Raw genomic sequence first — 12,070 nt, forward strand, 5'->3', positions numbered from 1 at the left:
CTTTTTACCCCCCCTCTTCACCCAAAGAACTAGAGTAGTTGGATTTACAGCGTCCTCTGAGACAATCCCTGTCTAGACTATCAGCACATGATTCCCCGTTATTCCAGGAATACTTGACATGAGCTAGGGTTTAAAGTGCACCAGAGTTACTGTAAATACCAACACGTCCGCGTCTAATCCTGATGACATATTTCCCATTCAAAGAGAAGAAACAGGATGGCATTGCTACTAACATGCTTTGAAGACAAGTTCTGGATATAAACTAAACATTCTGACTATAGGACAGGAAAAAGAATTTTCCCTCTATCCTTCTAGGTTCTGAGACCTGTCTGAGATCCCCCTGTAATAAGAGATAGATTAACAAGAGAAAATGTTGACCTAAAACAAACAGACTGCCAGTTATTTCTCCAGCAAAAAATAGTTTTATTTGGGATCAGCAAAGAATTGCAATTTGAGGTCTACAACCATGGTGAGCCACATGCAAGTCTCCAGCAAAAATGGAGAGGAGAATATTATAGAGGGGAAAAGGAAGTTGGGAGGGCTATAGTAAACAAAGAGAGCATGGCTTTTTGTTGGCTGAGTTGTGACAGTCTCTTAATGTCTGAGCCAAGAAAGAAGAGGAAATCTTTCTTCTTCCTGTTGGCTCTGCTATCCTCATAGAGCATGAGAGCTCCCCCTTCTGGTCTCCTGACTCTATTTAATTGAGATTTCTATTTATTATTATTATTATTATTACAAAAAACAAACAGAAGCTTAACAAAATGTATATTTCCTGTATGCTTGGGAGACACCCAAGAAAGCTGACTACAACTCCCCCCAGTGGCCCAAGCTGATACCTCAAATACCATTTTCAGCTAAAGACAAAAGATGATGTTGGGGATAGTATTACAGGAAGGAAGGCAATTCACCAGAAGTTGAAAGGAGCAAATGGTGGTAAACAAATATTTGTTGAGCCTTGCAGAGACAGTAAGACAGAGAGAAATTTTAACAAACAGACTTTGCTAGGTTCCTCCCTGTCTACACACCTAGTTCATATTATACTATAATTCTCCATGGTGTAACTATCTTCCTGGAACAAGTCCCCTACCTACATTCTGTCGACTGAAAAAAATGCACAACCTAAAAGGTGAGAATTATGTTTTATTTGGTGGACTTACTGAGGACCTAAGCTTGGGAGACAGCCTCTCAGATAGCTTTGAGGGGCTGTTTTGAAGAGGTTAGGGAGGAGCCAGGATATATAGGAGTTTTTCAAAAAAAACCCAAACAGGTAGTTGGAACATCAAAAGATTACTGTTAATTAAAGAAAAACCAGGCATCTTAAGTTTAATGAACTTAGCACTTTTCTATGTATAAGAAGATGCAAGAGTCTGGGCTCATTGAAATCTTTCCTTTGAGATGCACCTTGACTTGGCTATCTAGGGCCAGTATCCTGTTTATCTCCATCCTGAGTTCCCCTCAGGGGGCACCGTTGCGGGTGGCTGCAGTGGTTGCTGGCTTGATGGCTTCAATATCCTTTGTTTCCTGAAATGGCAGGTGATATTCTTTGTCCATAATTCTTTTAGGTAGTTAGAGGGGAGGTCAATGGTTCTTCCTGAGTCTTGTATGCCATGATTGTTTTCAGCTCAAAATAATCCACATGCCAAAGTGACACATTTTGGGAAGGTAAATGTTGCTCCCCTCAGAGGCATATTTTGGGATGGCATATTCTGCTACCCTTTATGGCATTCTGATAACAAGGTGGCCCAGTGAGAAATTCAACCAAGGAGGCTTAGCTAGGACCAGCCCTTGAAGAAATATGTTGATAGAAAACACATTCAAGGATCTCACTTTATCCGCAAATTGTGCCTTTGACTAGATACTTTTCACCTCTCAATGAAAGTCCCACAGTTTACAACTCCTGATGTGGTTTTCCTCACTGAAGTTCCCATGGAACACAGCCATCCAGGGAATTTCCCCTAGAAGTTTGTTGGGAAATGAGTTTAGGAGCCAGATCTCTGGTTGTCTCCTGATAACTCTAGATAACCCCTCTCTGGTGTTACCCAAGGCCTTGTAATTCCTTTATGCCCACAGGTCAGTCTTTGGTGCTTGACAACTTTGCTCCAGGCTATTCTCACAGTGAACCCAAGTATTCTAGATGAGAAGCTATAGGAACTGGTTCTCTTAGTGAGGCTGTCCCTCACCCCCACCCCACTGCCAATCAGTTGGAACACTGTACCTCCCACTGCTATTCCTTCCTTCCTTCACTGCTGCAGACTTCTTGGCTCTAAGAAAAGGGGAAAGACACAGACTCTCTGCCCTTCACATCCATAAACCGATCCCTACTACAACCGGTGACAGGCGTGTTGGATCTAAATAGGGTGAGTTACGTTTAGAAGGGTTGGTGCTGAGGATGCTTAGAGGGAAAGGCCCAGGAACACTGGAAGGGGCTTGGTTGGACTTCTAGATGGTGGAATTAAGAATAGACAGTGACCCAACTTGTAAGAACCAAAGACCTGGATTCAACTCAGCGTTAATCTCACTGATACAGTTCTTGGAGCCTCTCTCCACTCTTCCACCCCTCCCCACTTCCTCTCCACTTCCTCCCCAATCTTCCTGAGCATAATACCATTGTCCCTTGGTATCCATGGGGGGCATTGGTCCAGGACCGCCCCCATGCCCAGGATACCAAAATCCAAGCTTGCTCAAGTCCCTTATATAAAATGGCGTACGTAGTATTTGCATCTAACATATGCGCATGCTCCTATATACTTTAATCATCTCTACATTACTTATAATACCTAATACAATGTAAATAGCTGTAAATACAATGTAAGTGCTATGTAAGTAGTTGCCAGCACACAGCAAATTCAAGTTTTACTTTTTAGAACTTTCTGGATTTTTTTGGGGGGGGGTGCTATTTTTAATCCACTGTGTGGTTGGTTGAATTCCAGGGTGCAGAACAAATAGATACAGAGGGCCAACTGTACATTGAAGCAGCTTGAATCCTGGTCTTCTCTTCATCCTATTTAGGCCTTTTGAGCCAGGGGTAGGGTGCCACAAATGAGAACGTGCCTACCCCTTGTGCTCTGTTTGATGGAGTACTTGACATTCTCAGATATGCTCTCAGTACACGTATCTCATTAGCCTCTTACAGGTTTGTGAGGGAGTTATTATTAAGCCCATCTGAGGACATCACACTCAGAGAGTTGAGAATCAGGTTAGAGATTCCACAGGGCCAGGTATACTCCTCATGGTAAGTGACGACAGAGAGCTAGTTTAACCGGAAGACTTTTTCAAGCAAATCTCTGCTCTAATTTTGACCAGAGTAGCTCTTGTGAGGGCAGTTTCAATTTTGGTACTTGATTGATTAGAACAATATTTCAAAACTGGGGTTCCTTTATGATGACATTCTTAACAATAAATCAAGATCGTTTATAATGATGATAATTAGGGAAATGGCCTCTGAGAAGGGATGTGGGTAGTCACAAGTGATAACATGTTTCACACAAGCTTTGGGGAAGTGTTATAACGAAGTCAAGATCCTGGTAAGCACCATCTTGCAGAGTCAGCGTAGTTGCAGCCTCAGATTTCAAGGAACCAAAGCCTTCCTGCTTCAAAAATATTTCCCAAGTCTCTATTCATCTTCTGTATGCCCTTAAAAGGCAACAACACTTTCCACCTCACAGACATAGAGCTTAAAATACCATTTTCTTTAGGACACATGCTCTTTTGAGAATTGATTTGGGGACTCCCTGGTGGTCCAGTGGGTAGGACTCCGAGCTCCCAATGCAGGGGGCTCGGGTTTGATCCCTGGTCAGGGAAATATATCCCACATGCATGCTGCAACTAAGAAGTCCGCATGCAGCAACTAAGACCCGGTGCAGCCAAAATAAATAAATAAATATTAAAAAAAAAAAAAGAATTGATCTGGACTGCAAAACAGCTAGCTAGAGGGTGATTTGTTCCTCAGTTCAGGTGGAAGAGAGGGCAGACAGGAGGTACTTGGAATTCTCAAAATAAACTTCACCAGTTTTTTACAACTTTGTGCTTATCTCACTCAGGCTGTAGCATATTTTCAGTTCTTATAAACTTTATTATCTAATGAGAGTTATCACCTTCTAGCCTGGGAACCAAATGATAAAATTTAGTTGAAGGGCCTACGTTGGCAGAGAAAGGAATTTTAAGGTAGAGCTCAGCAGTGTTTCCTCTCTCTTCCCTGTACACACACAGGTGGCCCTGGTGACTGAGATGGCATCCTCTCTAAAGGTCCTAGGCCCTCTCTTGGCCCTGCTGTTCCCTCTATGTGGGCTCCTTGTACACAGCCAGAACATTTCCTGGAGGGAATTCGTGAAACGGCACCACCCTAGCACAAACTGGGAATTCAGCAAGTACAAATGCAGTGATCTGATGAGGGAAAGAGGTGTTTCAAAAGACAAGAACTATCACAGCTTCGTCTATACCGTATGGCACAAAATTGAGCATATATGCATCAGGAACTGGAGAGGTCACTACAGAAATGTATATATATGGGCCCCATATCCCTTCAAAACACTCAAGTGCTACCGGGAGAATAGCAAAAACAACTACAAAGATTACAAGAGCTACAGCTACATTGAATTCCATTGTGGCATGAACGGGTTTGTTGATGGCATAGAGGACATGCAGTTGTTAGAGGATATCAGCAACTAGAAAGTTGACCCACACCCACAGGTTTTGGTGTTCAGTGCTTCCCAAGTTGTGGCCCCTCCCTGCATCAAGAGCCCTTGCATTTATTTGCCAATGTTTTGCAACTACTGAGAGTTATGTTTCACGTGGTTTCTTACTATCGTAACTTTGCCTATGTTGTTTCTCTTCCTGGAATACCCTTCTGTCCTTATTTACTTGATTTACTTCTACATTTTTGAAAAGATTCAGCTCATATGAAATCTCTTTTTGACTAACCCAGGAATTTTCCTGATATTGACTCTCCTTATAACTTCGCAAGTGGAATGATCTTCCCATCCCTAAATAAATTTTATCATTCCAATGTGTGTGAAATTTATTTATGTGTCATGTGATTAGCACAGGTGTTATAACTGTGAGTTATATAGCTTATGCTTGAATGTGATTTGTGCTGTATGTAGGTTAAAAGTGTATTATATGTGTGTGTCTAATGTGTGTAATAGACTTGTGTGTATGATGAAAGTATAACTGTTTATGTGCTAAGCTGGGGAAAAGTTGTGACCTAGGCATTGATTGTGGGGACATGCTGAGTTCCCATACCCACCCAGATTGGTGGGTGTGGCCAGAGCTGATTAGGTATAAAATATGTAGCATGTCCCTGGCACATAGCAGGTGCTCAGTCAACACTGATTTTCTTCCTTTCTCATCCTTTGACTTGGTATTTTAATTTTGACTTTGACAAAACAAACATGACGAGTGCCCATCAATTGTCTCCTCTCCCTGGATTTCATTAAGAATGTCTGTAAGGAGGCTATTGCATTTTAGATGAGTTACGGTAGTATGTGTTTCCTGATGAATAATACATTAAGTAGAAGATATGAGCACAAATGAGTTTATCTACTAAAAACCATTTTCACTTGGCAGAGATATAGGGTAGGGCTAGAGGACTTTAAAATGAAACTCTCTTCAAAAGTGGGGCTTAGGGACTTCCCTGGGCACAGTGGTTAAGAATCTGCCTGCCAATGCAGGGCACACGGGTTCGATTCCTGGTCCGGGAAGATGCCATATGCCGTGGAGCCACTAAGCCCATGAGCCACAACTACTGAAGCCCGTGCCCTCTAGGGCCTGCATGCCACAACTACTGAGCCCGTGAGCTGCAACTACTGAAGTCTACGCTCCTAGAGCCCGTGCTCTGCAACAAGAGAAGCCACCGCAATGAGAAGCCAGCGCACCGCAACGAAGAGTAGCCCCCGCTCGCCGCCACAACTAGAGAAAGCCTGCGCGCAGCAACGAAGACCCAACGCTGCCAAAAATTTAAAAAAAAAAAAAAAAGAGTGGGGCTTAAGACTTGCATTTTGTTGTAGGAAAGAGGAAGTAGATTGGAGAAGGAAATGTTGAGACACAAGTAAGTAAGGTCCACAGAAATTCTGTTTGCTAAATGAGAGATAGAGATAATGTTCGCTTCGTATAATTTTTTTAAGAGAAATGTTTGCTTAGTATAATTTTGCCTGGGGCAGGTATGCGAAGGAGAAATACTGAACATTAAAGGACCCTGTGTTCTTCAGCCTCCTGCATCACTGAATGACTCAAGCCTTGAAACAATTAGAAAAAAGACCAGGGTATAAACATTTTAAATTAGATGACACTTTAAATTAAGCTGCACACTATAAGGGAGCAGAATTTTCCACCCTAAAATATGTCTCTTTGGCATAAGGATAATTTTAGCCTGGTTATTTTTTTAAGAATCAGCAGATATGAGAGGAGCTCTGAAAACCAAATAGAAGTCTCTCTTTTGTAAGAGACATTTACAGGTAAAAGAGAAATCTCCATTTGTAAGGGTGTCTTCCTGCTGTACCAGGAAGGCGGGGGTGGGGGGGGGGCGGACTCATTCTCTAGAAACTCTTAGTGGTGGACAAGACAATGATAAGTCTGCAAAACAACGTTATCCTTGTTTCCTGTGTTTTCCTGGTCATCTCCCATAGATTTCCCTCCCCAACATCTCCTTTTGTCTTTAGCCGAAGATGATATTGAAGGTGATGGCCTCAGCCATTCTGGCGAGTTACTCAGTTTACCTGGGTCTCCGCCATGTATTATACGTGGTATTAAACTTTTGTTTGTTTTCTCCTGTCAGTTTGTCTTATATCATCGAATTATGAGACGAGCCAAATATCCTAGAAGGGAAAAAAGGAAACAAATTCCTCCTCAACAACACCTTCCTGGAACTCGGGCCTCAACAAGTAGGCCAGTGAATCTAGATTGGTCATTGTGCTCCAAGCATAGCTCCTCAGCTTTGCCATTTTTTCAGTGTACTTGGGAATGAGCAGATACCTGGGAGATGATGACCTATACCAACCAAACTCACAAGAGATTAGTGTTAAACAGCAGTTCTGTAAGCAGATAGGGTAGGGGGTCCCTGGAGAAAGAGAACCCGGAAGGGTTTTCTTGACATAAGAGAAGCCATTTTAGCCTAAGCCATTTTGTGGTCTAAGCCTGGCCACAAGATCTTAAGGGAAGTAAGGGAATGCAGGAACAAAGGAAAAGCAGTCAAGAAGCAACAGTTCAGCAATAAAATAGAATATTAGTTCCTCCTCAAGGGACATACATTACAATCTGATAAAGTCTTTGAGTTCTGTAGGAACTAAGGCCCCCACCCAGGTGGAGGACAGAATGATGCTGTTGACCTTCCTGACTTCAGTCAGCTAAAGCTTGGACTCTGTCAACCTTTCCCCAGTTCTATGCTGAATTCTCCTCTGCTCAAGCCCCTCATGAACATGCATATACCCTTAGCTTAAAACTTCCCCAGTTTTGCTGTTCCAGGGAGACTGCTTTGGGAAAGATTCCCAGTGTTCTCCTTACCTGCTGCAAGTAATAATAAATCCTTCCTTCTCCTGATCTTTGGCTTGGTTGTATCTTTTGGCTCGACATCCACCAAGAGACAAACTCAGTTTTTGGGTAATAGTTCTTCATCAACGATCATTTTACATGTGGGAAATACTGATTGTTTTTCTCACTTGATAAATGCTGCTTCAAAATGTACTGGCATATTCTGGTCTCCTAGAGTAGTATTTTAGGATTGTCTCTTCAGGTCTCCTACAGTAAGTTTTCACAAATACCTCATTTTAAAAACTCTTTAAAATTTGCTTTTAGGGACTTCCCTGGTGGCGCAGTGGTTAAGAATCTGCCTGTCAATTCAGGGGACACAGGTTTGAGCCCTGCTCTGGGAAGATACCACATGCCGTGGAGCAACTAAGCCCATATGCCACAACTACTGAGCCCACGTGCCACAACTACTGAAGCCCGTGCACCTGGAGCCCTTGCTCCGCAACAAGAGAAGCCATGGCAATGAGAAGCCCGTGCACCACAACAAAGAGTAGCCCCCATTCGCTGCAACTAGAGAAAGCCGCACGCAGCAACGAAGACCCAATGCAACCAAAAATAAATAAATTAAAATTTAAATTTAAAAAAAATTGCTTTTATTAAAAGGTTATAAGATGATGGTTCAAAACAGTATAGGAGGAAAATGAATTTAAGCACAATTTGTTATAAAAAATTAATAAACAGAAACCTTAATTAAATAGAGTTGGAAGACCAGAAGGAGGAGCTCTCACACCCTGTGACCATAGCTGAGCCCAGCTGGAAGAAGAAAGAGTTGTCTTCTTTCCTGGCAAGGACTCAGCCAATGAAATGCCATGCACTCTTTGTTTACTATAGCCCTCCCAACTTCCTTCTTCTCTCTATTAAAGCAGTCTCTTTCCCTTGCTGTGCAGGGACTTGCACATGGCTTGCCATGGTTGCAGACCCCAAATTACAATTCTCTGCTGATCCTGAATAAACCTATCTTTGCTGGAGAAATATCTGGCAGTCTATTTGTTTCAGGTCCACATAGGATAATAGCCTTGTGTTGTTGCTTAGACTTTCTCACATCCACTTCCCCTGTTTGGAAAGATGCATATTCATTTCCCTTAAGGAACTATCTTTCCCCTTTTTGTGTGCACATTGGTGGGGCTGTCCTTTAAGGTTCCCAGTCTCCTCTACTGAGTCAAACAATAGTAATGAGACCCAAGGTAGGCTAACTGGACTCTCTCTTATAGGAGACCAGAATGTACCTCTTTGACATAGGATTATTTTGAGAATCAGTAGATAAAGGAGAAACTTTGAAAACAGAGTATAAATTACCCTTATGTAAGGGAAATTTACAATTACCAAGGAAATCTCCATTTGTAAGGGTGTTTCCCTCTCTGTACAGGAAGAAAAAGATGACTCTAAATCACAAGAAACTCTCATCAATGGAGAAGCCACAGACTTAAATCTGTATAACAAACCCTACCCTTGTTTACTGTACTTTTCCTGGTCACCTTCCCATAATTTGCCTCCTCCACACTCTTCTTTCTTTGTTTTAGCTGAAGATGGAAAGTAAACCCAAGTTCTAGCCACCTCCTTGAGTTACTCACCCCTGAGCTTCTCCCATGTACATGTGGTATATTCATGCTAATAAACTTCTGTTTGTTTTTCTCTTGTTAATCTGTCTTTTGTTATAGAGGCCCTAGCTGAGAACTGAGAAGGAAAAAATGAAAAGATATCTTTTTCATTCTCTACACTGTCTTCAGAGTCTAAATCTCAAGTAGTGATGCAAGGATTTTTTAAAAATTTGAAGTGGATTCATGCCTATTTGGCACTGCTCTGCAGCTCACCCAAGCTTCTTGGGTTCCAGCTATTTCCAAAGACTGATACTTCTGCTGTATTTTTTCATATTGTAATCTCTCCCAGATTCTTCCAATAAATCTCCACCCTATTCCTACTACTACTGAAACAGGAGGGAAGCGGACAGGGCACAACCTCTAAAAGAATGACGTAGCCCTTGAGGATATGACATAAACTGGTTAGACCCAACTAGGTCCAAGAGAGTGGAAGATTTGACTTCCAGTGGACCTTGAGCCTCATTATACACTCACTGTAATACATTAGCATCTAAATGACACACCTACAGGTGCCATGACAGTTCCAAGGCTAACCATAAAAGGTCAAAAAGTGGGTGGTGGCCCAGTTCCTAGAAATCTCCACCTCTTCCCCAAAATGGTTGGCATAATCCTCCCACTCATTAGCCTGTGAAATTTCCCAGCCCATAAAAACTAACCACCCCATATTTTGGGGCCTCTTGCCCTCTTCCAAGATGGCCCACACTCTGTCTGTGGAGTGTGTTTCTCCCAAGGCTGTTCTCACCTTTTGAGACAGACCACGTTCTGTCTATGGAATGTGTATCTCTCTAAATAAATCCACTTCTTACCTATCTCTTTTTTTCTCACTGAATTCTTTCTGCCTTGAGTCATAAAGAACCTGAGCTTCATTAAGTCCTGAGACCAAGTGTGTGATCTCAATTAAAAGACAGTGGGTTCATGGGACTTCCCTCGTGGTCCAGTGGGGAAGACTCTGTCCGTGTTCCCAATGCAGGAGGCCCGGGTTCAATCCCTGGTCGGAGACCTAGATCCCGCATGCATGCTGCAACTAAGAGTCCGCATGACATGACAAAGATGCTACATGCCACAACTAAGACCCAGGGCAGCCTAAATAAATAAATATTAAAAAAAAAAAAAAAAAGGCAGTGGGTTCAAGTCCCAACCTGGGTTGTGCAGTTTCACCACCACTTAAAAATTTCTGGGCTTCCCTGGTGGCGCAGTGGTTGAGAATCTGCCTGCCAATGCAGGGGACACGGGTTCAAGCCCTGGTCTGGGAAGATCCCACATGCCGCGGAGCAACTAAGCCCGTGAGCCACAGCTACTGAGCCTGCGCGTCTGGAGCCTGTGCTCCGCAACAAGAGAGGCCGCGACAGTGAGAGGCCCGCGCACTGCGATGAAGAGTGGCCCCCGCTTGCCACAACTGGAGAAAGCCCTCGCACAGAAACGAAGACCCAACACAGCCATAAATAAATAAATAAATAAATAAATAAAATTTAAAAAAAAATTTCCCTCTCAAATTTGCTCAAATTTGTGTTGCTTGCAAACAAAATAAACCTAAAGGATAAACTTTATCAGCAACCTTTGTGATCCTCATCATGCCTTCCAAATTTGGGGATCTGCCATGCATACTAGGTGCCTATCCTACAGGAAATACTCACTTTCTTTAGCCCAGCATGTTGTCAAACCCAAGTTGTTGTGCCTGATACACAGTGATGTCAAACAACCTGAAACATCAAAATTTGGAGTAGAGAAAGGTTTATTGCAGGGCCAAGCAAGGAGAAAGGGGTGGCTCATGCTCAAAAGACCTGAAATCTCTGACGGTTTTCAGGGAGGAGTTTTTAAAGGCAGAATTTGGGGTGAGGGCTGCAGGGTGTGGGACTTTCTTCTGATTGGTTGGTGATGAGGTAACAATGTGATGCTCCAGAACTTGTGCTCAGCTTGAAGTTACCATCCTCCACCTGGGTGGGAGCCTTAGTTCCTGTAGAAGAATTCAAATATATGTTGTTATGTATATCCCTCGAGGAGGAAGTAGGACTCAGGAGGACTTTATCTCAGGAATCAAGCATAAGACCAGTCTTAAGAACTTGGACATTGGGTGAAAATCAATGTCAGTCAAGAAAAATGGTTCTCTACAAAGAATGGGTAACGGAATCACTGTGGAGTTAATCAAATATAGATATGCAAAGACATCCATCCCCAAGATTCTGATTCAGTAGGCCTAGGATCTTGGCATTTTAAAACTTTTCATAGGCAATTCTGATGTGAGGCCAGGGTTAGGAGACCCCTACTTAAGGACATGGGTAACTCGGTATTGTTTTCCTCTGTAGTGGGTTTGGTGTACAATCAAGTTGTGGAACTGCAGGGAGAAGGAGGACTGTTCTAATACATGGGATGTAGAATAAGACACATGAGCACTAGGCAAACAGACTTATTTTTTTTACTCTTTTTTTATTAATTTTTATTGGAGTATTGTTGCTTTACAATGTTGTGAACAGACATCTTAAATTTTTTTTTCTTTAATTGATGGACTTATTTGTTCAGAGCAATTTTAGATTTACAGAAAAATTGAGTAGAAAGTACAAAGAGTTCCCATATACCTCTCTTCCCTCCCTCCTCTCCTAACCACACTGTTCACAATTTTCTTATTATTAACATCTTATTTTACTGTGGTACTTTTGTTATATTTGATGAACCAGTATTAATAAAGTCCACAATTTACACTAGGATTCGTTCTTCATGCCGTACACGTTTTGACAAGTGCATAATGTCATTGTATGGGAAGAAAGTTTTCCTCAGCACTCTTAGGGTCTCTGGCTGGGTCTGAAAATTCAACTGACAAAGACAGGTCAATAGGAGAAAAGCATACAAATTTTATTAAATATTTACATATACATGGGAGCGTTCATAAGAGAATGAAAAATCCAAATAAGTGAAAAGGGCAGGAAGTTTTTATACCTTTTAGCCCAAGAAACAAG

The 12,070-nt window shown here is 42.2% G+C and overlaps 1 protein-coding gene across 1 annotated transcript; it reads left to right on the top strand.

Moving 5' to 3' along the window:
• The first annotated feature begins 4,227 nt into the window (after positions 1-4,227).
• On the top strand, positions 4,228-4,668 carry EDDM3B (epididymal protein 3B). The gene has a single exon (XM_036841497.1). It carries the CDS (start codon positions 4,228-4,230, stop codon positions 4,666-4,668), a length of 441 nt encoding a protein of 146 aa, XP_036697392.1.
• Positions 4,669-12,070: the final 7,402 nt, after the last annotated feature.

This window comes from Balaenoptera musculus, chromosome 2 (assembly GCF_009873245.2).
Source record: "Balaenoptera musculus isolate JJ_BM4_2016_0621 chromosome 2, mBalMus1.pri.v3, whole genome shotgun sequence".
Classification (NCBI taxonomy): Eukaryota; Metazoa; Chordata; class Mammalia; order Artiodactyla; family Balaenopteridae; genus Balaenoptera; species Balaenoptera musculus.